The 27,883-nt window shown below is 44.5% G+C and overlaps 1 protein-coding gene across 1 annotated transcript; it reads left to right on the forward strand.

Moving 5' to 3' along the window:
- Positions 1-2,468: 2,468 nt before the first annotated feature.
- LOC148145177 (uncharacterized) lies at positions 2,469-7,587 on the forward strand. Its single transcript, XM_087973735.1, has 2 exons — positions 2,469-2,960; positions 5,310-7,587. Exons 1-2 carry the CDS (start codon positions 2,525-2,527, stop codon positions 5,507-5,509), a joined length of 636 nt encoding a protein of 211 aa, XP_087829861.1. The 5' UTR covers positions 2,469-2,524; the 3' UTR covers positions 5,510-7,587.
- The last annotated feature ends 20,296 nt before the right edge of the window (positions 7,588-27,883 follow it).

Raw genomic sequence — 27,883 nt, forward strand, 5'->3', positions numbered from 1 at the left:
TTACCAGGATGCTGCCTGGATTGGAGGGCGTGTCTTATGAGGAAAGGTTGAGGGAGCTAGGGCTTTTCTCTTTGGAGCGAAAAAGGATGAGAGGTGTGATTTGGAAGAGGTTTACAAGATGATGAGGTATAGATAGAGTGGATAGTCAGAGACTTTTTCCCAAGGTAGAAATGGCTATCAGGAGGGGACATACTTTTAAGGTGATTGGAGGAAGGTTTTAGGTGAGATGTCAGAGAGTGGTGGGTATGTGGAATGCACTGCCAGCAGTGGGAGTAGAGTCAGATACATTAGGGACATTTAAGCGACTCTTAGATAGGCACATGGATGATAGTAAAATGTAGGGTATGTAGCTTCGTTTGATCTTAGAGTAGGATATAATGTCGGCACAACATTGGGGACCGAAGAGCCTGACCTGTGCTATACTGTTCTATGTTAACTATTCTGCCCCATAGGGAGCTGGGTTCATTTCAGCTTTGTCCTGAATGTATGAAGGAGCTGGGATCAGAATTTCCAGCTAGAAATGCAGAGCTCAGTGTTAATGGAAAGGAAAATCCCGACAGTGGGTGCCACTCTCGGGAATATCCAGACCAATGTGCTGTAAACTGTGGAGTCCTGGCAGCACTCCCTGCAGCTTTCTTGTTTTTGAATGGCATGTTGCCAAGACAACCTGTTCGGGTGATTTCCTGGATAAAGCAAATTTTGAAGCCTCCTAGAAAATTGCTATAGCACAACAGGAGGCCATTCGGCCATGGCACTGGCCTTCCTACTGTACATTTTACTTTCTTTGCCTCAGTTGCCATCCTCATCCAGCCCTGCACACTCGAACCCTTCCGGACACTATCTCAATTTCCTTTCAAAAGCCTTGGTCGAACCTGCCCACACCACACTCTCAGACACTGTGACCTCGACCCTAACCACTTGCTGCATGGAAAGTGTCTTCTTATCATTTTTGTTTCTTTTGCCAACTGCTTTCAATCGGTGATGTTTAGTTCTTGATCTATCCCTGGGTGAGGAACGTCCGTTCTATGGGGACATTGGAGAAGTTGGAACTGGTTTCCTTGGTGAACAGAAACTTGAGAAGAGATTTGATTGAAATGTTCAAAATAATTGTGTTTGTACAGAATGGATGGGACAAAACTGTTCCTATTCCCAATGTGGGATCAAGATGCAGAGAACCCAGATAGCAAGTATTCTGTGAAAGAAATGATGGTGACATGAGGTGGTCAGGATCTGGAAAGCATTGCCCGAGTGTGGGGTTGGGACAGGGCCAACCAAGTCCTTCAATAAGAAATTACATCATGATGTGAAATTAGCAGAGCAACGGGAGAAAGGCACTGGCTGAATTGAATCTTCAGAGATTCAGAACAGATACATTGGCCGAGTCACCACCTCCTGTGTTTTACTTAATGATTCCATTATATAATTCCGAGTGCCCATTGTGCCATCTGGGAATGTGATGATAGAGTATTAATCCAGAAACTCAGCTAATGTTCTGGGGATGTGAGTTTGAATCTTGGCACAGCACATGGTGAAATTTGAATTCAATTTTTAAAATCTGGAATTATGAATCACCTGATGATTATGAAACTGTTGTTGATTGTCAAAAGAAACTAATCTGGTTTACTAATGTCCTTCAGGGAGAGAATTCTGCTGTTTGTATCTGGTCTGGCCTACCTGTGACTCCAGAGTGACAGCAATGTGGTTGCCCTCTGAACTGCAATCAGATCAAGGCCAGCCAGTGATGCTCACATACCACTGGTGAATTTAAAGAGTATGGGCTGCGACCTCCTACCCCTTTGCAATCTGTTGAGGTTTCGTATCCTTCCTGTCCCTACAGGGCATGTTGGAAGTATTTGTTTTACTTGTTGCCTTGTAAGAGGCCCTTTTGGTATGGAAACCAGTCTGGGTTCTGCTGCTGTGAGCTGCAGTGAGAACAATGTGAATCAAGGGTATCGTGCTTTTGCCCGAAACATCGATATTCCTGCTCTTCGGATGCTGCCTGACCTGCTGTGCTTTTCCAGCACCATACTATTGACTCTAATCTCCAGCATCTGCAGTACTCACTTTCGCCAAGTGAGAGCAATATGTCTAATAGAGATGTTGAGCTGCCCAGGAGTTGGAGCAGAGCTGTTCAGGACATTCCCCCGAAACCTTCCTTTCTCTGAGTCTCGCTGTGCTCTGGCTGCTTTCAGTCTGTTTGCTCAGCACTGTCACTGAACAACAACAGTTTAATGTACACACTCTCAGCCCAGCTGACTGGCTCAGTCTGGTTGTAAACTGATGCTGGGATCACAGTGTATCGTCATCCAAGCTGTCAATCATCCATGATTTGGAGATGCTGGTGTTGGACTGGGGTGTACAAAGTTAAACATCACACAACACCAGGTTATAGTCCAAAAGGTCTAGTGTGCCTCCAATTAAACCTGTTAGACTAACCTGGTGTTGTGTCAATCATCCATCAAGGCTGAGGTTCCACGTTGTGCAACAGGAAGGGGAACTTTTCACAGCTCTGTGAGCAGCAGCAATGCTTTTCGATCACCTCACCAAACAACTGAGCAAACCAACGCAGGGTCCCTGGGGATGGATGGTGAAAAAGTTCTTAGAGGGGAAGGGTAAATTGGTGGAAGTGAATGCTGTCAAACTGTGTGACATTCAGCCTGAGAGTGTGGTGCTGGAACTGGGCTTTGGACCAGGGCTCGGTCTGCAGGAAGCTGCTAAACGCCTTACGCTGCCGAAGGGCAAGCTCTATGGGCTGGATTACTCTGAATACATGTACCGTGTAGCCAGCAGGAGGTTGCAGCCTGATATTCAGACCGGGAAGGTGACATTGTTTCACGGCAGTATGGAACATATCCCTCTGGAAGACAACGTGGTGGACAGAGTATTTCACTGCAACTGTTACTACTACTGGCCTGATCTGCAATCTGGATGCAGAGAGATTTACCGAGTTATGAAACCAGGTAGAGTGTTGTGCTGGTAAAAACAATGACTGCAGATGCTGGAAACCAGATTCTGGATCAGTGTGCTGGAAGAGCACAGCAGTTCAGGCAGCATCCAAAGAGCTTCGAAATTGACGTTTCGGGCAAAAGGGCTTTCGAAGCTCTTTGGATGCTGCCTGAACTGCTGTGCTCTTCCAGCACCACTAATTCAGAGAGTGTTGTGCTGGTCAATTCTGAAAAATCCTATACCTCAAGGGAAATGGTGCAGTCAGGATGGAATGGTGGGGTCACATATCAACTAATCTCCCTTGATTGACATGTCACTGATTAGCCTGGTAGTCAAACGCAGATTTACTTAAAGTTAGAGAGACTACAATAGCTAAACGACGTATGTGAGTTTTCTTCTGGAACTATGAGGGACTGGTGCATGAATGGACACTCTTCTGTAACCTCTCCTTACCCCATCCATATAACTCCCTCACCATCCTGACCAGCAGCCACAGATTCTCTGGTCGAGGAAAAGCATCTTTAAAAATAGAATCCACGCCCAATAATTATGTAATCAGTCAATAATTACAACAATATAGTCAAGTGGGTGGCACGGTAGCACTGTGGTTAGCACTGCTGCCTCACAGCGCCTGAGACCCGGGTTCAATTCCCGCCTCAGGCGACTGGCTGTGTGGAGTTTGCACGTTCTCCCCATGTCTGCGTGGGTTTCCTCCGGGTGCTCCGGTTTCCTCTCACAGTCCAAAGATGTGTAGGTCAGGTGAACTGGCCATGCTAAATAGCCCATAGTGTTAGGTACGGGGTAAATGTATGGGTGGGTTGTGCTTCGGCGGGTCGGTGTGGACTTGTTGGGCCGAAGGGCCTGTTTCCACACTGTAATGTAATCTAATCAATAGTACAATATTAGAGGAGGAGCTCAGCCCATTGTTACAATTCACTGGGGTACGGCTCTGGAAATCAGACCCCACGATTCCTGGAGTCATTCGCTGCATGGAAAAGGTTTTCTCATGTCATTTTTGCTTCTTTTGCCAATTACAAACCATCAGTGCCTTCTCGTTCTCGATATTTTCGCAAATGGGAACATTTTCTCCCTATTTACTCTGACCACATCCATTGTGATTTCCAGTATTTTGATTGAATCTGCTCTCTTCAAGAAAGTCAGTCCTGACTTCTCTGCTTGATCTTCATAACTTCTTGATTGCAGCAAGTGTACATGTGCAACGAGAAGTGGGTGTCATTACCAAGAATTGTTTACAGTCTGTCTGACTGAGGAGCTTTTAGTTACGGGGTGACAATCTGCTAAGAAGCTCAATGGTCTGTATTTTGGGAGGACTGGGGGGTTAATTGGTAATCTCTTGCCCAGAGATCTTCCATTGTCTGGATACAGATTGCCAGAAGCTGATCCATAACCATCATTGAGCAGCTTCAAAGCTGCGGGCTGAAACACCATACTCGACTGACTGAACTTCTCAGATTTCTGGACCAGTAGCAATTCCTTGAAAGCTGCTACTTGACTTTGCTATGGATTGTTCATGCATTCTGAGGTGTCAATGTGCAGTGAACCCAGTGCAATGAGGTGGTAGGGAGGGGCAATAGGTAGAGGCCAATACTCCTCCTGCCCTTAATTATCCACAACCTCCTGTTCATCACAACCCTGATTCTTCCAGAGTTAGATAATCCAGGCAGTAGGCAGGATATTTGGTACCCACCATGATGGGATGAGGGCTGTAGCTACAAATCGCCCCACAGGCTGACATGCGGACCTGAGGATCATGCCTGCCTCAAGGCCATTCTTTCACGTGTGGGTAGCTCATTAACAGTAGCCAATTCAAGGAAGCTGCTTTCCAGCAGGAAACTGCCCTCTGCCAGAGGCTTCCCCCTACTCCCTGAGTCACCAGAGCAGCCATGAGCCAACTTGAAGGGGCACTCCCCAGCTTCCCTTCATTGCTGGCCTGTTTGCTGAATCTTTTTTTTCATTAAGACTTTGACACATTCATAGAAAGGGATCTCCATCTTGAAGCCCTCTGTCTTTTGTTATCTTCCCTTACAATCAGCTGCTCTTCCAATGCTGGAAGCCTTCTAATTGGTCTTCCACATTTGTTTTGATGGTCAAGGAATAAGTGTCTGAGCTCGATAAGAAGAAGTCCCCTCGAAAATCCCAGCTCGTGACTGTTTCCACTTCCCACTTAATTTCTGTTCCCTCACCTCAGAGGACAGTAGGCCACTATATCTGCTTCCAAATCCCCACCATCTTGACTCCACTGGTGTGATTACTTCTTCACTAGAAGATCTTGACATTGCGATTCCTTCTTTACATACCTTCCAAGAATTCAGAAAGCTGAGTATTTATCTGTTATTTGACAGGGGGGCTGATGGTCACCACCTTGACCCTGGAAGCTCTGAAGAAAGTCGTTGCTGCTGGATTGTTGAAGGACACAAAATGGCCACCTGAGCCATACATGGCTGCGCTCCGTGACACGGGATTTATCGATGTGTACATGGACCACAAACAAGACAAGGGGAAACTCTTTCAGGCTATCTTTGCAAAAGTAAATAAGCCCTGAGTGTGCTGCAGACACTGACACCTGACCAGCTTGTTAATTTGTTGAAGGTGTTGGCCCCCTGTGTTCTCTGTCTATGCCATGATATTTAGATTGATTCTAATCTAAAAAGTGAGATAACGGAGTTTTACATGAATTCATGCAGGTTTTGAGCTCAGAGTTCTACATGATTGCATGCAGACACAGACAGACAAAGACCCACATGCACACATATATTTTGTGGGGTGAATTTGTACTTGCAGGGTTACATTGTACTTTGCTCAAAAACTGCATGCATTCATGTTGAACTCTGAGCTCAAAAACTGCATGAATTCATGTAAAACTCCATTATCTCACTTTTTAGATTAGAATCAATCTAAACATCAGGTCATAGACAGAGAACACAGGGGGCCAACACCACTCTCCACTTCTTCCTCCGCTACATTGATGACTGCATTGGCACCACCTCGTGCTCCTGCGAGGAAGTTTAGCAATTCATCAACTTCACCAACACATTTCACCCTGACCTTAAATTTACCTGGAGCTCTGACACCTCCATCCCCTTCCTGGACCTCTCCATCTCCATTAATGACGACCGACTTAACACTGACATTTTTTACAAACTCACCGACTCCCACAGCTACCTGGATAACACCTCTTCCCACCCTACCTCTTGCAAAAATGCCATCCCGTATTCCCAATTCCTCCGCCTCCGCCGTATCTGCTCCCAGGAGGACCAGTTCCACCACAGAACACACCAGATGGCCTCCTTCTTTAGAGGCCACAATTTCACTTCCCACGTGGTTAAAGATGCCCTCCAACGCATCTCGTCCACATCCCGCACCTCCGCCCTCAGACCCCACCCCTCCGACCGTAACAAGGACAGAACGCCCCTGGTGCTCACCTTCCACCCTACCAACCTTCGCATAAACCAAATCATCTGCCGACATTTCCCCAACCTCCAAAAAGACCCCACCACCAGGGATATATTTCCCTCCCACCCCTTTCCTCCTTCTGCAAAGACCGTTCCTCCGTGACTACCTAGTCAGGTCCACGCTCCCCTACAACCCACCCTCCCATCCTGGCACCTTCCACTACCACCACAGGAATTGTAAAACCTGCACCCACACCTCCTCCCTCACCTCCATCCAAGTCCGTAATGGAGCCTTCCATTTCCATCAAGGTTTTGTCTGCACATCCACTAATACCATTTATTGTATCCGTTGCTCCCGATGCGGTCTCCTCTACATTGGGGAGACTGGACGCCTCCTAGCAGAGCGCTTTAGGGAACATCTCCGGGACACCCGCACCAATCAACCACACAGCCCCGTGGCCCAACATTTCAACTCCCCCTCCCACTCTGCCGAGGACATGGAGGTCCTGGGCCTCCTTCACCGCCGCTCCCTCACCACCAGATGTCTGGAGGAAGAACGCCTCATCTTCTGCCTCGGAACACTTCAACCCCAGGGCATCAATGTGGACTTCAACAGTTTCCTCGTTTCCCCTTCCCCCACCTCAGCCTAGTTCCAAACCTCCAGCTCAGCACTGTCCCCATGACTTGTCCTACCTGCCTATTTCTTTTCCACCTATCCACTCTACCCTCCCCCCGACCTATCACCTCATCCCCTCCCCCACTCACCTATTGTACTCTGTGCTACTTTCTCCGCACCCCCACCCTCCTCTAGCTTATCTCTCCACGCTTCAGGCTCTCTGCCTTTATTCCTGATGAAGGGCTTTTGCTCGAAACGTCGATTTTACTGCTGCTCGGATGCTGCCTGAACTGCTGTGCTCTTACAGCACCACTAATCCAGAACCTTCAACACATTGTCTAGCTATCACCATTGTTAACAGCTAATCCGAGAATGCAACTTTTTCAATAAAAGGTTTTGTGATTTACACATGAAAGAAGTGAAACTATCACGGTATTCTAACAGATGAAAGGCTTAACAGACAATCAATTTTTCAATGTATAATTTCAGTTACATCACACTGTAAATTTTTGCTATAAATTCTGTGTTAGGATTGAGCCCTCCACTACCACCGGATGAAGGAGCGTCGCTCCGAATGCTAGTGTGCTTCCAATTAAACCTGTTGGACTATAACCTGGTGTTGTGTGATGTTTAACTTTGTACATCCCAGTCCAACACCGGCATCTCCAAATCATGACAAGAATACAAGACAAACCCTAACACTGTACAAAGCAACACCAAAAAAAGGCAAAAAACCCCCCAAAAAACCCCACAAAATACAGAACAGCTATGCTCAACACAAAGTTCCCAAACAAAGGAACAGGAGCATTGTATATATACCTGTGTTAGCTCAGGAGACCCCCTCCAGGGTCCAGGGCTTGACAAATCTAACCATCCTGGTTAAACAAACACCCTAGTTAAGATAACTGACAAATCTATATCCAAATAACTCAAGTAGGGCTGCCACTCCCCTACTTTTAGTAGTAAAGGATGAAAAGAATACCCTGTCATAACCCTCCTGTTGTTATTTCAGGTATTCCCCATCATCAAGATGGGTTTCCTGCAACAAAGCGATATCAACCCTTTCCCTCTTAAGGCTCAAAAGCACCATTTTCCTTTTAACAGGCGATTGACTTTCCTTAATCTTCCAGGTGCACCATTTAATAAGACACGTAGCCATATCCCCTTTCAGACACCCTTCAACCCCTCAGAGGGAGAACCCTGCTTACAAAGCGCCGAGCAGAAGTAAATAAAGACTAATAGAGTCAAAGAACTATATATACAAAAACTACTCTATCATAAATATAAACAACTATTACTACCAAAAAACTACAAAGAAAATCAACTATAAAACTTTGAATAGAAGACTCTTCCCCCTGCCCATAGGGGGCACTCATCCTACCCATCCCCTCCTTCCCAGCTCCTTCAAACCCAGACTGTGCCCCAGCCTTAGGCCAGAAAAAAAACAAGGAGATGATCCTTAAATCAACAGGAAATCAAAGTGAGGATGTGCACTCCACCCATCCCTGGCTTCATATCACCCTGACTTGTGACCAAAAGAGAAACAGAACAAACAAGAAAAATGGGAGAGACAACAAAGAACATCCACAAAATTTCCCATCAGAAAATCCGGTTATTAAAAAAAAGGAACAACTTATTCCACGGTCTTTCCCCCCTTTCCAACAAGGAAAGTATTAGGGAGAAAGAAAGGAATAAAAAAAAGGAAAGGAAAGCATGGGGAAAGATAGAAAGAGAACAAACATTAAACCGTATTCTTCAGGCCAATCCGTCTATTTTAAAGTGTCTACAAAATGTTTAGTTTTATTCGCTGAGTCAAATGTTTAAACTGAGTCCTCGTGGCTGAAACGGAGCACTGCGGGGTATCTCATGGAGTACTGGATGCCCAGGTTCCTCAGCATCTTTTTAACTTCATTGAAGGACTTCCTCTTTCGAATTACACCTGCAGAGAAATCCTGGAAAACATGATTTTTGACCCTTTGTACAGCAGTGCCTTACGGATCTTTTCCCAGGGATCTGGAAGCTTCTATGACTTTTTGCTTGTCCTTATATGAGTGGAAGTGCACGAGGACCGAGTGGGGGTGCTGCACTGGCCCTGACCTGTGCACTGTAACCCGATAAACCCTTTCAATCTGAAGCCTGCTGGACTCGATGTGAAGGCCCAAAAACTCCGGCAGCCAGCTTTCAAAGAAGCTGACTGGCTGCTCACCTTCCTCACCTTCAGGGAGCCCGACAATTCGGAGATTTATCCTCCAACCTCGATTTTCAAGGTCGTCGATATGGTCTCGCAAGATCCATACCACCCACTCTAGCATCTGGATCCGACTGGATGAGGACTCCATCGCAGCTTCCGAGGCCTTCGTTTGACCCTCCACCTCCTCCAGCCTCTCCCCAAGGCCCTGGATCTCCTGCTCATGCTTCTCAGCATGAATGTGATAGGTTGGATCTGGGCACAAAGCTCCTCACGGATCTCCTCAATTGCAGCCCCAACTTTCAAGGTAAATCTCTCCATCGCCGCAGCCAATTCCCGTGAGTCTGTCAGGTCCCCGGGTGGGTTTAGGAGAGGCTACTGTGTCTGGTGTGGTAGGTGCTGCAGGGGAGTGTCCTCCCTGCTGCTGTTTGCTTGCTCCTTTTCCCTTCGGCATCCTTCCCACTCCCAAATATTAACAAATATATGTTCTCTAAGGTTTTAAACTAATAATCCCTCCACATAAGTTGGCCAGGGATGGCAAAATACACCAGTATGCCTTGGCTGTTAGGCAGAGCTGTCCACAGCAGTTGTACAGAATTGCCGCCATCTTGCCGAGGCCCCTCTTGTCATATTTAAAGATAAATTGGAAAGCACCCCTTCAGTTTTATACCTGTCAGAAATGGAGAATGATTTTACTATGCTGCCCCTTTTGGAAATGATATATTGTGAGCGGCACGGTGGCACAGTGGTTAGCACTGCTGCCTCACAGCGCCAGAGACCCGCGTTCACTTCCCACCTCTGGCGACTGACTGTGTGGAGTTTGCACGTTCTCCCCGTGTCTGCGTGGGTTTCCTCCGGGTGCTCCGGTTTCCTCCCACAGTCCAAAGATGTGCAGGGTCAGGTGAATTGGCCATGCTAAATTGCCCGTAGTGTTAGGTAAGGGGTAAATGTAGGGGTATGGGTGGGTTTCGCTTCGGCGGGTCGGTGTGGACTTGTTGGGCCGAAGAGCCTGTTTCCACACTGTAATCTAATCTAATCTAAAAAAACATTTTAGAAAGGACAGCAAATGAAAATGGGAAGGTAGGGTTGCCATACTTACTGTAAGAACAACAAGAGAAAACATGCAACATCCATATCGCGTCATAGCGATGTAGAAAGTGGAAACAGACCCTTTGGTCCAACTCATCCATGCTGACCCAATATCCGTACCTAATCTAGTCCCATTTGTCAGCATGTGGCCCATATTCCTCTAAATCCTTCTTATTCATATACCCATCCAGATGCCGTTAAAATGTTGTAATTGTGCCAGCCTCCACCATTTCCTCTAGCAGCTCGTTTCATATATGCATCACCCTCTGCATGAAGACGTTACCCTTTAGGTTCCTTTCAAATCTTTCCCCTCTCACCCTAAACCTATGCCCTCTAGTTTTGGAGTCCACACCCGAGGGAAAAGACCTTGGCTACTCACCGATCCATGTCCCTCATGATTTTATAAACTTCTATAAGTTCAACCCTCAGCCTCCGACACTCCAGGGAAAATAGCCCCAGCCTATTCAGCCTCTCCCTATAGCTCAAGCCACCCAACCCTGCCAACATCCTTATAAGTCTTTTCTGAACCCTTTCAAGTTTCGCAACATCTTGACAGGTTGAACCTGAACCAGAAGGGCACCAATATCCTGGGAGGTAGGTTTGCTAGCACTTTTCGGGGGACTTTAAACGAATTTGGCAGGGGGATGAAATCCGGACTTGTAGTCCAGCAAGTAGGCTAGCTGTTTGTCAGGATGTCCAAGAATGTAGGGAGGCTGTGGAGAAGGTAGCACTGACAGGGAATACTTGCGGACACAGAGATGGGTTCAAGTGTGTATACTTCAACGCAAGGAGTATCGGAAATAAGGTGGGTGAACCTAAGGCGTGGATCCGTACTTGGGACTATGATGTTGTGGCCATCACGGAAACGTGGATAGAAGAGGGACAGGAATGGTTGTTGGAGGTTCCTGGTTATAGATGTTTCAGTAAGATTAGGGAGGGTGGTAAAAAAGGAGGGGGGGGGGTGGTGTTGCTAATTAGAAATGGTATAACGACTGCAGAAAGGCAGTTCGAGGGGGATCTGCCTTTGGAGGTAGTATGGGCTGAAGTCAGAAATAGGAAAGGAGCAGTCGTCTTGTTGGGTGTTTACTATAGGCCCCCCAATAGCAGCAGAGATGTGGAGAAACAGATTGGAAAACAGAGTTTGGAAAGGTGCAGAAGCCACAGGGTAGTAGTCATGGGCGATTTCAACTTCCCAAATATTGATTGGAAGCTCTTTAGATCAAGTAGATTGGATGGGGCGGTGTTTGTGCAGTGTGTCCAGGAAGCTTTTCTAACTCAGTATGTAGATTGTCCGACCAGAGGGGAGGCCATATTGAATTTGGTACTTGGTAACGAACTGGGACAAGTGATGGGCTTGTTAGTGGGTGAACATTTTGGTGATGGTGACCACAATTCTGTGACTTTCACCTTGGTTATGGAGAGAGATAGGTGCGTGCAACAGGGTAGGTTTTACAATTGGGCGAAGGGTAAATACAATGCTGTAAGACAGGATCTAAGGAGCATAAGTTGGGAGCATAGGCTGTCAGGGAACGATGTCGTGGAAAAGTGGAACTTTTTCAAGGAACAGATAAGACATGTCCTTAATATGAATGTACCTGTCAGGCAGGAAAGAGATGTTCGTGTTAGAGAACCTTGGTTGATGAGGGAGGTTGAATGTCTTGTAAGGAGGAAGAAGGAGGCTTACATAAGGTTGAGGAAACAAGGTTCAGACAGAGCGTTGGAGGGATACAGGATAGCCAGAAGGGAGCTGAAGAAAGGGATTAGGAGAGCTAAGAGAGAGCATGAAAAATCTTTGGCGGATAGGATCAAGGATAACCCCAAGGCATTTTATGCATATGTGAGAAACATGAGAATGACGAGAACGAGGGTAGGTCCGATCAAGGACAGTAGTGGGAGACTGTGTATTGAGTTGGAAGAGATAGGAGAGGTCTTGAATGAGTACTTTTCTTCAGTATTTACAAGTAAGAGGGACCGTATTGTTGAAGAAGAGAGTGTGAAACGGACTGGTAAGCTAGAAAAGATACTTGTTAGGAAGGAAGATGTGTTGGGCATTTTGAAAAACTTGAGGATAGACAAGTCCCCTGGGCCTGACAGGATATATCCTAGGATTATGTGGGAAGCAAGAGAGGAAATTGCAGAGCCGTTGGCAATGATCTTTTTGTCTTCACTGTCAATGGGGGTGGTACCAGGGGACGGGAGAGTGGCAAATGTTGCGCCCCTGTTCAAAAAAGGGAATAGGTATAACCCCGGGAATTACAGGCCAGTTAGTCTTACTTCGGTGGTAGGCAAACTAATGGAAAGGGTACTGACGGATAGGATTTATGAGTATCTGGAAAGACACTGCTTGATTAGGGATAACGAGCACGGATTTGTGAGGGGTAGGTCTTGCCTTACAAGTCTTCTTGAATTCTTTGAGGAGGTGACCAAGCATATGGATGAGGGTAGAGCAGTGGATGTCGTGTACATGGATTTTAGTAAGGCATTTGATAAGGTTCCCCATGGTAGGCTTATGCGGAAAGTCAGGAGGCATGGGATAGAGGGAAATTTGGCCAGTTGGATAGATAACTGGCTAACCGGTCGAAGTCAGAGAGTGGTGGTAGATGGTAAATATTCAGCCTGGAGCACAGTTACAAGTGGAGTTCCTCAGGGATCAGTTCTGGGTCCTCTGCTGTTTGTAATTTTTATTAATGACTTGGAAGAGGGAGTCGAAGGGTGGGTCAGTAAATTTGCAGATGATACGAAGATTGGTGGAGTTGTGGATAGTGAGGAGGGCTGTTGTCGGCTGCAAAGGGAGTTAGCTATGAGGCTGAGGAGTGGCAGATGGAGTTCAACCCTGTCAAGTGTGAGGTTGTCCATTTTGGAAGGAGAAATAAGAATGCGGAATACAGGGTTAACGGTAGGGTTCTTAGTAAGGTGGAGGAGCAGAGGGACCTTGGGGTCTATGTTCATAGATCTTTAAAAGTTGCCACTCAGGTGGATAGAGCTTGTAAGAAGGCCTATGGTGTCTTAGCATTCATTAGCAGAGGGATTGAATTCAAGAGTCGTGAAGTGATGTTGCAGCTGTACAGGACCTTGGTAAGGCCACATTTGGAGTACTGTGTGCAGTTCTGGTCGCCTCACTTTAGGAAAGATGTGGAAGCTTTGGAGAGGGTGCAGAGAAGATTTACCAGGATGTTGCCTGGAATGGAGAATAAGTTGTACGAGGATAGGTTGAGAGTGCTCGGCCTTTTCTCATTGGAACGGTGAAGGATGAGGGGTGACTTGATAGAGGTATATAAGATGATCAGAGGAATAGATAGAGTAGACAGTCAGAAACTTTTTCCCCGGGTACAACAGAGTGTTACAAGGGGACATAAATTTAAGGTGAAGGGTGGAAGGTATGGGGGGATGTCAGGGGTAGGTTCTTTACCCAGAGAGTGGTGGGGGCATGGAATGCGCTGCCTGTGGGAGTGGCAGAGTCAGAATCATTGGTGACCTTTAAGCGGCAATTGGATAGGTACATGGATGGGTGCTTAAGCTAGGACAACTGTCCGGCACAACATCGTGGGCCGAAGGGCCTGTTCTGTGCTGTATTGTTCTATGTTCTATGTTCTATCTTTTTTTATATAGCAGGGAAACCAGAATTGAACACAGTATTCCAAAAGTAGCTTAACCAAATGTCCTGTACAGCCACAACATGACCTCTCAACTCCTACAATCAATGCACTGACTAATAAAGGAAATCATACCTAACACTGCCTTCACTACCCTGTCTACCTGCAGCTCTACTTTCAAGGAATTATGAACCTGCACTCCAAGATCACTTTGTTCAGCGGGTCCATTATTGCTTTTCCAAAATGCAACCCCTCAGATTTATCTAAATTAAACTCCATCAGCCACTTCTCTGTTCATCTGATCAAGGTTCCATTTGTATCATCAATAGCCACAAGTCAGGTGCCAGATGACTGGAGGTTGGTTAATGTGGTGCCACTGTTTAAGAAAGGTGGCAAGGAAAAGCCAGGGAACTAAAGGTCAGTAAGCCTGACATCAGTGGTGGGCAAGTTGTTGGAGGGGATCCTGAGGGACATGTATTTGGAAAGACAGTGACTGATTAGGAATTGTCAGCATGGCTTTGTGTGGGAAATAGTGTTTCACTAACTTAATTGAGGTTTTAGAAGAAATAATGAAGAGGATTCTTGATGGCAGAGTGGTGGACATGACTTATATGGACTTCAGCAAGGCATTTGTCAAGATCCCACATGGTAGACAGGTTATTAAGGTTAGATCACATAGAATACGGGGAGAACTCGCCATTTGGGTACAGAACTGGTTCAAAAGTATGAGACGGAGCATGATGGTAGAGGGTTACTTTTGAGATTGGAGACCTGTGACCAGTGGTGAGCCACCAGGTTCGGTGCTGGGTCCACTGCTTTTTCTCATCTATATATATGGATAGAGATAAAACGTAATAAAAGATCAATCACTCTGTTAAATATAATCCACAGACTGGCCAGTACTGAAAGAGAGTCAAAGAATGGAAGTGTGTAGGTAAATAAAGGAACGAAATTGGAAAGAGAATCATTGGCGATTTTAACTATCTTGATAGTAATTGGACAGAAATGATGCCTAAATGGGAATAAAATGGAATTCCTACAATGCATACTGAACTTTTTTCAAGATCAATGGGTAACAATAAAAAGCAAAACGAGTTTTCTTTTGATCTAGTAATCCTCTCTAATTGTTTGCCCACCACTGACCTAAGATTGACTGACTGGTAATTCCTAGGATTATTCCGATTGAACAAGGGAATAACATTTGCCCACCTCCAATCATCTGGCACTACTCCAGTGGACAGTGAGGAAGCAAAGATCATTACCAAAGGTGCAGCAATCTCTTCCTTGCTTCCTGTAGTAACCTTGGACATATGCCATCTGGCCCATGGATTTATCTGTCCTTATGTTTTTCAAAATTTTCAGCACAACTTCCTTCTTAACATCAACCTGTTCAAGCATATCAGCCTGTTTCACGCTGTCCTCACTAATGACAACGTCCCTCTCAGTTGTGAATACTGAAGCAAAGTATTCATTCAGGACCTCCCCTCCCTCCTCCAACTCCAGGCACAAGTTCCGTCCACTATCCCTGATCAGCCCTACCCTCACTCTAGCCATCCTCTTGCTCCTCACATAAGTGTAGAATGCCTTAGGGTTTTCCTTAATCCTACCCACCAAGGCTTTTTCATGCCCCCTTCTCGCTCTCCTAAATCTATTTCTCAGTTCCTTGCTGACGACCTTGTAACCCTCGAGAGCCCTGCTTGATCCTTGCCTCCTCAACCTTAAGTAAGCTTCCTTCTTCCTCTTGACTCCATGTTCCATATCTCTTGTCATCCAAGGTTCCTTCACCCTGCCATCCCTTCCTTGCCTCAGTGGGACAAACCTATCCAGCACTCTCAGCAAGTGTTCCCTAAACAACCTTCATGCATTTTCCTGAGAACATCTGTTCCCAACTTAGGTGCCCCAGCTCCTGCCTAATAGCATTGTATTTACCCATCCCCCATTTAATACTTCCCCATACCTTCTGCTCCTATCCCGCTCCATGACAAGAGTAAAGCTCAGGGAGTTGTGATCACTATCACTGAAATGCTCTTCCACCGAGAGATGTGACACCTGGCCTGGTTGTTGCCAAGTGTTAGGACACGGAGATGAACTTTTGTGTTAACTAAACCAAACACCAAGAAAAGCTCACCTCGCCTCATGTTAAAATATGAGTGACCGAGAACTCCCAAATTCTACTATGTAAAGAAAATAACATCAATTCATTTTTTAACTCTAAAAGTGAACATTAAACAACAACCGTTCACAATTCTAAGCCCCCCCCCCCTTTCTCTTAATTGCTTACTATCTGTCTCCAACTCTATAACAATACACTGTTCCAATAAAACACTGAGGAAACTTAATTTCAAAAACATCACAATTGCTGTCTTCTTCTGTATCTTTCTTCTTCCAGCTGAAGTTCGCCCTGGGTCAACTTCTTTCTTTTTACTGTGAGTATGTTTCATATGAAAAGGCATCTTTGATAGAGAGTGTTTCCTAATTTCTCGGAGAGCAAGATGTTAAATCTCTAAGTGTTTCTGTCTCGATGGCAGTTGCACACTCCAATTTTCAAAATGCCTGCATTTTTATACTCCCAACGTCAGATCGTGTCATTGGTTTGACGTTGGCAAAGCAATAAATTCAAACTCGATTGGGTTTTAGTATCCTGAGGCAGAATTTAAATTGATTGGCTCAATTTGAATTGTTGTGAAAACAGCAACCAAACCTCAGGTATCCATTTCACGGCCAAATGTTGCATATTTTCAATATTCCAGTACACGTTGGCACTGCCTTCCCATCATATACACAGGTGCTTGTAATCTCTCAGTTCAGAACAGCATTCGCACTCTCTTAAAGGTACAGTACGCACCTTCAACATCCTAACACAAACACCAAATCCAATATGGCCTCCCCTTTAGTGGGTCTATCTACATATTGAGTCAGGAATCCTTCCTGGACATACCTGACAAAAACTGCTCCATCCAAACTATTTGAACTCAGGAGGTTCCAATCAATATTAGGAAGCTAAAGTCACCCATGACAACAACCCTGTTATTTCTGCACCTTTCCAAAATCTGCCTCCCAATCTGCTCCTCCTCTGTTGCTACTGGGGGTCTGTCGAAAACTCCCGATAAAGTGACTGCTCCTTTATTATTTCTGACTTCCATAATGGATCTGTCGTCAAACCCTCCTTGATGACCTCCATTTCTGCAATTGTGATCCTGTTCTCGATTAGCAATGCCACTCCCCCACCTCTTTTATCTCCCTCCCTAATCCTTTTGAAACATCTAAACTCCAGAACATCCAACAACTATTCCTGCCCCTTTGATATCCAAGTATCCGTAATGGCCACAACATCACAGTTCCAAATACTGATCAGTGCTCTAAGTTCATCACCCTTATTCCTGATACTTCTTGCGTTAAAATTGACACATTTCAACCCATCACCCTGGCTGCATCTTTGCCCTATCAACTGTCTATCCCTCCTCACAGACCCTCTGCATGTTGTATGTGGCTATTCACTAGCTACTCCATCATCTGATCTGTAGCTCTGGTTCCCTACCCCCTGCCAAATTATTTTAAACCCTCCCAAGGAGCTCTACCAAATCTCCCACCCAGGATATTGGTGCTCCTCCAGTTCAGGTGCAACCCTTCCTTCTTATACAAATCACACCTTCCCCAGAAGGTATCCCAATGATCCACATATCTGAAGGCCCCCCTCCGACACCAGCTCTGCAGCCACGTGTTCAGTTGCACTTGCGCTCTGTTCCTAACCTCACTAGCCCACGGTACCAGTAGCAATCCTGAGATGACTACTCTGCTTGTCCTGCCTTTTAGCTTCCAGCCTAACTCCTTTTTTCACTTTTCAGGTCCTCATCCCTTTTCCTAGCTCTGTCATTGGTATCAATATGTACCACGACTTCTGGCTGCTCTCCCTCCCGCTTAAGAATCCTGTAGACTCGATACAAGACATCCCTGAATCTGGCACCCGGGAGACAACATGCCATCCAGGGGTCTTGTTTGTGACCACAGAATCTCCTGTCTCTTATCACTGAATCTTCTATCACTATCACTCTGCTATTCTCACCCCTTCCCTTCTGAGCCACAAAGCCAGGCCAGGTGTGAGAGATCTGGCTGCTCAGGTTTTCCCCTAGTAGGAAGACATTACGAGCACGGTGGACAATGGGGACCCAATAAGTGTGGTGTATCTAGACTTCCAAAAGGCCTTTGACAAGGTGCTGCTCAAAAGGCTACTACATAAGATAATGATGCACGGCATTACGGGCAAAGTATTAGCATGGATGGAGGATTGGTTAACCAACCAGAAGCAAACAGTGGGAATATAAATGAGTGTTTTTCTGGTCGGCAATCAGTGACTAATGGTGTGCCTCAGGTATCAGTGTTGGGACCACAATTATTCACAATTTACAGAGATGATTTGGAATTGGGGACGAATGTGGAGTATGTCAAAGTTTGCGGATAACACTAAGATGAGCGGTAGAGCAAAGTGTGCAGAGGACTGTGAAACTTTGCAAAGGGACGTAGATAGTTTAAGTGAGTGGGCAAAGATCTGGCAGAAGGAACATATTGTTAGTAAATTTGAAGTTATCCATTTCAGTGGGAATAACTGTAAAAAGGACTATTACTTGAATGGTTAAAAAAAAGCATGCTGCTGTGCAGAGGGACTTGTGCATGAATCACAGAGGTGAGTCTGCAGGTACAAAAGGTATTTAAGAAGGCAAATGGAATTTTGTCCTTCATTGTTAATGGGAATGTGTTTAAAAGCAGGGAGGTTATGTTGCAGATGTACAAGGTGCTGGTGAGACCACACCTCTAGTACTACGTGCAGTTTTGATCTCCTTACTTGAGAAAGGGTGTACTGGCACTCGAGGGGGTGCAGAGGAGGTTCACTAGATTGATTCCAGAGCTGAGGGCGTTCGCTTATGAGGAGAGACTGAGTAGACTGGGATTATATTCATTGGAATTTAGAAGAATAGGGGGAGATCTTACAGAAACATATAAAATTATGAAGTCAATAGATGAGATAGACGTAGAGAGGATGTTTCCAATGACGGGTGAAACTAGGACAAGAGGGCATAGCCTTAAAATCAGTGGAAGCAGATTTACGACTGAATTGAGAAGGAATTTCTTCACCCAGAGGGTTGTGAATCTCTGGCATTCCTTCAACCCCCCCCCCCCCCACCCCCCACATTGAAGTGGTAGAGGCTTCCTCAGTAAATGTTTTTAAAGCTAAGATAGATAATTGTTTGAACAGTGAAGGAATTGAGAGAAACGGTGAAAGGGTGGAATGCAGAACGATGCAGTAAGTTAAAAAGACAAACCTTAAGGCTTTGTGCCTGAATGCACAGAGTATTTGAAATAAAGTGGATGAATAAATCACACAAATAGATGTAAAAGGCCATGATATAGTTGGGATGATGGGAGGCAGGGTAACCAGGGATGGGACCTGAACATCCAGGAGTATTCAGTATTTAGGAAGGACTGACATAAAGGAAAAGGCAGTGGGGTTGGATTACTGGTGAAAGAGGATATAAACACAATATTGAAAGATACTAACTTAATCTGTATGGACAAAATTGAGAAATACCTCGGGGCAAAAAAACATTAGTAGAACTGAGAGGCCCAAATTGTAGTGGGAATAGTAGGCATGGCATTAAACAAGAAATCAGAAAAACATTCCGGAAAGGAAAATCTGTAATTATGGATGCAAATCAATACCGTAGAGGAAGAATTCCTGCAGTGTGTATGGGATGGTTTTCTGGACCAATACGTTAAGGAACCAACTGGAAAACAGGCCAGCTTAGACTGGATGTTAATCACTGTTAAAGGTACAATTGGTAATATCGTTGTGAGAGACTCCTTGAGGATATGTAACCATAATATGATAAAATCTTTCATGAGGATGGAGAGTGAACATAGAACATTACAGCGCAGTGCAGGCCTTTCAGCCCTTGATGTTGCGCCGACCTGCGAAAATAATCTAATGCCCATCTAACCTGCACCATTCCATTATTACCCATATGTATGTCCAATGCCCATTTAAATGCCTTTAGTGTCGGCGAGTCTACTACTGTTGTAGGCAGCAATTCCATGCCCCTACTACTCTCTAAGTAAAGAAACTACCCCTAATATCTGTCCTAATTCTATCATCCCTAAATTTAAAGCTATGTCCACTCACTTTAGCCCTCACCATCCGAGGAAAAAGGCTCTCACTGTCCGCCCCATCTAATCCTCTGATTATCTTACACATTTTGATTAAGTCATGTCCCAACCTTCTTCTCTTCAATGAAAACAGCCTCAGTTCCCTCAGCCTTTCCTCATAAGATCTTCCTTCCATACCAGGCAACATCCTAGTAACTCTCTTCTGAACCCTTTCAAAGCTTCCACATCCTTCCTATTATGCAGTGACTAGAACTGTGCGGCCTTACCAGTATCTTGTACAGCTGAAGCATGACCTCGTGCCTCTAAACTCATTCCCCCTATCAATAAACGCCAACACACTAAATGCCTTCTGAACAACCCTATCAACCTGGGTGGCAACTTTCAGGGATTTATGCACCAGGACACCAAGATCTCTCTGTTCATCTAAACTGCCAAGACTTTTACCTTTAGCCCGGTACTCTGCATTCCTGTTAGTTCTTCCAAAGTGAATACTTCACACTTTTCCACATTAAACTCCATTTCCCACTTCTCAGCCTAGCTTTGCATGTTATCTATGTCCCTCTGTAACCCACAACATCTTTCGACACTATCCACAACTCTGCCTACCTTAGTGTCATCTACAAATTTTCTAACACATCCTTCTACACCCACATCCAGATCATTAATAAAAAACAAACAGCAATGGCCCCAAATCAGAACCTCAAGAACTCAATAAGGTTCGTGAGGATGACCTACCCTTCACGAAACCGTGTTGACTATCCCTAATCAAATTGTTATTTCCAGATGATTATAAATCTTATCTTTTATACCCTTTTCCAACACCTTTCCAAAGCAAGGTTCACTGGCCTATAATTACCAGGGTTGTCTCTACTCCCCTTCTTAAACAAAGGAACAATATTTGCTATTCTCCAGTCTTCTGGCACTACACCTGTCAACAATGATCGAAGCCAAAAGCTCTGCAATCTCCTCCCTGGCTTCCCAGAGAATTCGAGGATGAATCCCATCTGGCCCAGGGGGCTTATCTATTTTCAGATCTTCCAAAATTACTAAAAAATTCTTTGTTGTCAACCTCAATCCTATCTAATCTTGTAGTCTGTATCTCCGTATTCTCACGAACATTTCCCTTTCCAAATATGATGAAAAGTATTCATTAAGCACTTCCCCTATGTTGTCAGATTCCACACACAACTTCCCAATACTATCTTTGATTGGCCCGAACCTTACTCGAATCATTCTTTTATTCCTGATATACCTATAGATGGCCTTAGGCTTTTCCTTCATCCTATCAGCCAACAACTTCTCATGTCCCCTCCTGGCTCTTCTTAGCTCTCTCTTTAGATCTTTGTGGCTAACCTATAATTCTCAAGCTCCCAAAGTGAGCTTTCACGCCTCATCCTCACATAAGCCTTCTTCATTCTCTTGGCAAGAGCTTCAACTTCTTTCGTAAGCCATGGCTCCCTCTCTCGACAATTACCTTCCTGCCTGATAAGTATATACTTATCAAAGACCCACAGTAGCTGTTATAGAGTCATAGAGATGCACAGCACGGAAACAGACCCTTCAATCCAACTCATCCATGCTGACCAGATGTCCCAACCAAATCTAGTCCCACCTACCAGCACCCTGCTCATATCCCTCCAAACCCTTTCTATTCATATACCCATCCAGATGCCTTTTTAATGCTGGGCCGAATATCTCTCATTAAGATGAATGTTCTTCCTCGTTTGCTTTATCCCATGCGTATGCTCCCTATAATGTTTCCCAGGTCAACGCTGCAGAAGCTTATGGGATGGTTTGGTTCCTTTGTCTGGCATCGTGGGCGGCCCCTCATCAAACTTACTAAATTGCAGTTGCCACAAGGAGGGGGAGGAGTTGATCTCCCAGACATCAGGAGGTATCAATTGAGTTCCCCACTGTCCTTTGTCTGCGATTGGTAGGTAACGATCCAAACTCAATATGGCTGGATATTGAGGCCTCCCAGGCAAAGTGCCCTCTTATTAACCTGTTGTTCATGGATAAGATGAGGACAGTTATGGATCACTGCCAGAACTGCATTGTCATTAGTACAGTCAAGGCTTGGAGGGTGATGCGTCAGAATGAGAGTTGTTTATCCAAGACTTTCCCACTTAAGCCAGGGTTCCGACCACGGATGATGGACTCAGGTTTCAAACTATGGGCAGTGAGAGGAGTTTCTAGTTTGGGAGATTTGTTTGAGTGGGAGGTTATGATGTCTTTTGAGCTACTGAGCTGCAAATACGGGTTACCCAGCAGAGATCTTTTCTGTTTTTTTCAGGTTAGGGATTTCATCCAGAAGAAGACTAAGCTTCTCACTAAGCCCTATAAGCCCGATACAGAGAGGTTGTTGCTACGTTCCACAAGCACTCGGTTAGTGCCCTCTATCGCCTGCTGGGTGGCAGGACCTGGCAGGATATTAACCGGTTATGTGAAGTCTGGGAGCAAGAGCTAGGAGTGGAGATCTCTTCTGAAACATGGGAGAATATATGGGAGAGTACTCGAAAGATCTCAATCTGTAACAGGACATGCGCTACGCAGTTAAAAGTTCTGCTCATCTGGCACCAGACCGCCTGGCGAAGTTTAAAAAAGGGGCATCTTCAGTGTGCCCCAAATGTAAAATAAGTGTCGGTACTCTTACCCATTGCTTCTGGACGTGCCACAGGCTCCGTGTTTATTGGAGTGAGGTGGCGGGAGAGATCGGGAGAGTATTGAGGACTGAAGTCAAAGAAGACCCGATATCTCTCCTCTTAGGTCGACCAAATTTACCATCTTTAGATGGGCATGGGAAGAAACTGTTTAATATTCTTGCATATTGTGCACAGAAGAATATTCTGATGAACTGGGTGTCAGAGAACCCGCCGGGCTTGCTGGGATGGCAGAAATTAATTATGGAGCACATTCCCTTGGACCTTTTCACAAACATGGTGTATCACACAACAGACCATTCTTATAAGATATGGCAACCCTTCTTGAGTTATTTGGGAACAGATTTGTCAGTTATCTTAACTAGAGCATTTGTTTAACCAGGATGGTTAGATTTGTCAAGCACTGGGCCCTGGAGGGGGTCTCCTGAATTAATACAATGCTCCCGTTCCTTTGTTTGGGAGCTTTGTGTCGAGCATAGCTGTTCTGTATTTTGTGGGTTTTTTGGGTTTTTTTTGCTTTTCTTTCTTTATTTTGATGTTGCTTTGTACAGTGTTAGGGGTTGTTTTGTATTAGAGGGTAGGTAGACAGTAGTTGTTCTGTATTTTGTGGGTTTTTTGGGTTTTTTTTGCTTTTCTTTCTTTATTTTGGTGTTGCTTTGCACAGTGTTAGGGGTTGTTTTGTATTAGAGGGTAGGTAGACAGTAGTTGTATTGTAATTTGTGATTTTTTCTTTTTATTATACTGATATTGTTATTGATTGTATTTTTCAATAATTTTATATGTTTGTAAAGTTAAAACAAATTTGCTAATAAATATATTTACAAAAAAAAGGAAAGCATAGTAAATGTCTTCTTCACTATCCTAACTGCATGCGACTGTACTTTGAAGGAGCTATGAACCTGCACTCCAAGGTCTCTTTGTTCAGCAACACACCCTAGGACCTTACCATTAAGTGTATAAGTCCTGCTAAGATTTGCTTTCCCAAAATGCAGCACCTGACATTTATCGAAATTAAACTCCATCTGCCATTCCTCAGCCCATTGGTCCATCTGATCAAGATTTCGTAATCTGAGGTAACCTTCTTCGCTGTACACAACACCTCCAATTTTGGTGTCATCTGTAAACTTTCTAACTCTACCTCCAATGCTCCGATCCAAATCATTTATATAAATGATGAAAAGTAGTGGACCCAGTACCGATCCTTGTGGCACACCACTGGTCACAGGCCTCCAGTCTGAAAAACAACCCTCCACTACCACCCTCTGTCTTCTACCTTTGAGCCAGTTGTGTATCCAAGTGGCTATTTCTCCCTGTATTCCATGAGATCTAACATTGCTGAGCAGTCTCCCATGGGGTACCCTGTCGAATGCCTTACTGATGCTAGGCTCACTGGTGTTTAGTTCCCTGGCTTGGCCTTACCACTTTTCTTAAATAATGGCACCACATTAGCCAACCTCCGTCTTCCAGCAGCTGACCTGTGACTATCAATCTTACAAATATCTCAGCGAGAGGCCCAGCAATCACTTCTCTAGCTTCCCACAGAGTTCTCGGGTACACCTGATCAGGTCGTGGGGATTTATCCACTTTTATGCATTTCAAGACATCCAGCACTTCCTCCTCTGTAATATTTCCCTAAATTCTATATCTTCCATGTCCTATTCCACAGTAAACACTGATAGAAAAAACTTGTTTCGTATCTCCCCCATCTCCTGCAGCTGTACACAAAGGCTGCCTTGCTGGTCTTTGAGGGCCCCTATTCTTTCCCTAGTTATCCTTTTGTCCTTAATTTATTTGTAAAAAACCTTTGGATTCTCCTTAACCCTATTTGCCAAAGCTATCTCATGTCCCCTTTTTGCCCTCCTGATTTCCCTCTTAAGTATACTCCGAAGCTCCACATTTCAAGAGTGTCCACCCCCTGCAGTTTCCTTCCCCATCCTAAATCTTGCCTAATCACATCATAATTGCCTTTTCCCAAGTTATACGTCTTTCCCTGTAGTATATACCTATCCCTGCCCATTGCCTTTGTAAACATAACCGAATTATGGTCACTATCGCCAAAGTGCTCACCTACTTTCAATTCTAACACCTGGCCAGTTTCATTCCCCAGTAACATATCCAGTATGGCATCTCCCCTTGTTGGTCTGTCTACATACTGTGTGAAAAAACCCTCCTGCACACATTGAACTACTTGAACTATAGTATCCCCAGTCAATATTGGCGAAGTTGAAATCCCCCATAACAACTACCCTGTTACTCTCATTCCTATCGAGAATCATCTTCGCTATCCTTTCCTCTACATCCCTGGAACAATTTGGAGGCCTGTAAAAACTCTCAACAGGTGATCTCTACTTTCCTGTTTCTAACCTTAGCCCAAACTTCCTCAGTGGATGAGTCCTCAAACGTTCTCTCAGCTGCTGTAATACTACCCTCGAACAACAATGCCACAGTGCCCCCCTCTTTTACCATCACCTTGGTTCTTACTGAAACATCTAAATCCCAGAATCTGCAACAACCATTCCTGTCCCTCCTCTAGCCATGTCTCGAAACGGCCACAACATCAAAATCCCAGGTACCATCCCATGCTGCAAGTTCACCCACTTTATTCTGGATGCTCCTGGCATTGAAGTACACACTTTCAAACCAACATACTGATTGCTGATTCCCTCTCACGACCTTGTAAACCTATCCCTGACCTCACTACCCTCAACCTCCTCTATACTGGAGATAATTAGTTCTGAGACTCGTGTCCTGAATCTTCATAAGGGAAGCTATGATGGTATACTGGGTATGAGTTGGCTATGATGGTTTGGGAAATGTTCCTGAAAGGAATGACAGTGAATAGGCAGTGGCAAATACTCAGGAGTGAATGGGTGATAAACAAAAAATGTTTAATCCGGTCTGACGCAAGAGTGCAAAGAGAGCAGTCATAAAATCATGGTTTACAAGGAAACTTAGAGATATGAAAAAGAGATACAAATTGGAAAGGAAAAACAATAAACCTGAGGATTGGGAATGGTTCACAAGCAAAGGAGGACCAAGGGATTGAGTAAGAAGGAGAGAGGATGAGAGTAAGCTTGCAGAGAATGTAAGAACTGACTGTAAATGTGAATTATATCGGTATTTGAAAAGAAAAAGATTGGTGAAAACTTATGTCAGTCCCTTACAAGCAGAAAGCGGGTAATTCAGGATGGGGAAAACGAAGTGACTGACGAACTACAATTTTGTTTGTTTCTGTCTTCACAAAGGAGGGCATGAATAATGTACCAGAAATGATTGCAAACATAGGGACTTTAGCTAATGTAACCCCACTGTTTAAAAAGGGAGGTCGAGAGAAAACAGGGATTATAGATCAGTGAGTCTGATGTTGAGAGCAGAAAGATCCGAGAGTCTATTAACAGGATTTTATAGCAGAGCACTTAGAAAACAATTTTAGAACCAGACACAGTCAGTATGGATTTATAGAAGGGAAGCCATGTTTGGCAAAGTACTGGAATTCTTCAAGGATGTAACTAGGAGGATATGATTAGGGGGAGCCAGTGGATGTGTTTTATTTTGATTTTCAGAACAAGTCCCACATAAGATATTAATGTGTAAAATTAAGCACATGGGATTGGGGTAGTGGTTTGAAATGGTTAGAAAATCAGATTTTCTCAGGGATTTCTGTTTCACAGGTCACTAATCGATAAAGTACCATTATGAGAGCTATTCTCTGGGCAGTCTGCAGATGCTGGTGGCTTGGTAGTTCTCCTACCACCTGTTCCCATGTCTCATACCCCCAACAGCATTGGATTGTGTCATTGGCTTTTAAGATTGTCAATAAAGTAAACTCAAACTTGATTGGAGTTTGGAATTTTTCAGGGTATGATTTAAACTGATTGGCCTAATTTGAATCTGAACCTGGAATCATACAATACCCTGATATTTAAATTCCCATGTCTGGTCCATTTAATAACACGTAAGAGAACAGAAGAAAATGTCCTTTTTGCTGAGCTAGTCACAACCAGTTGGATGTTATGAGGTGGGCTCAGTTATGGAAACATTTAGTTTCAAAAAAAGGATAGGTTTCAATTGCTGCTGATTCTAATATTTAATGAAAAATTCCAAAGACACGAGAACTGAATGCAGCAATTCAAACTCATGCAGTTGGTGCATCATTTCTGTACCTCACAAATGCTCTGGGATCACAAAAACACTGTAAAATAAAAAGCTTCAATAACTCCTGGTAATGTCCCTGTCTCATAATTTAAAAAGCCGATCAAAAATACAGCTCGTCCCAGTCTCAGGGATTTATATATCCAATTATTTCCAACCTGAACAACCAATTAAGACTATGGCAACAGGTAATGTGTCTATTTAGTTCAAGCCATATTAATATTTCTTTATTGAACAGTGAAGATGATACTGTCATCAGTATTCAAAATCAATGCAAATATTTAACAACATTTATCGAGGATATAACCCACTCACAAGCAATTGGCAGAGCAATGAGGAAAGTGCACGACATAGAAGGAACACCGTGCACATGCAACACTACAAAGAAACAACAGGTCATTTAGCTTCACAACCTCATTCCATCATTTAGTGATGTCTTGGCAAATCTAAATACTCGTCTTTGTGCCAAATACCAGAACAGGAAGGGTTTAGAGGGATATGGGCCAAATGGTGACAAATGGTACCAGATTAATTTAGGATATCTGATCGATATGAATGAGTTGGACTGTAGGGTCTGTTTCTCTGCTGTACGTTTCTATGATTCTACCTTAATTCTTTTGGCTCACAGAAACTATCAATCCCTGTTTTAACACTGCTGTCATTTCCCCTCGCAGAGAGGGATACTTTCAGTCTGCAGGCTCCTGATGTTTCTTCGACATTTGCTGACATTAGCTTAAATTTTTAACTTCGGATCAGAGAATCCCTACAGTGTGGAAACAGGCCATTTGGCCTGACAGGTTCACACTGACCCTCCGAAGAGTATCCCACCCAGGCCCATTCCCCTACTCTACATTTATCCCTGACTAACGCACCTAACCTACAGGCAATCCTACAGGAAACTCTGAACACCACAGGCAATCTAGTATGGCCAATTCACCTAACCTGCGCATAGAGTCATAGAGATGTACAGCATGGAAACAGACCCTTTGGTCCAACTCTTCCATGCCGACCAGATATCCCAACCCAAACTAGTCCCACCTGCCTGCACCCGACCCATATCCCTCCAA

The sequence above is a fragment of the Chiloscyllium plagiosum genome, unplaced genomic scaffold (assembly GCF_037043375.1).
Source record: "Chiloscyllium plagiosum isolate Xiang-an unplaced genomic scaffold, Cpla_swu_hap1 HiC_scaffold_26, whole genome shotgun sequence".
Lineage (NCBI taxonomy): Eukaryota > Metazoa > Chordata > Chondrichthyes > Orectolobiformes > Hemiscylliidae > Chiloscyllium > Chiloscyllium plagiosum.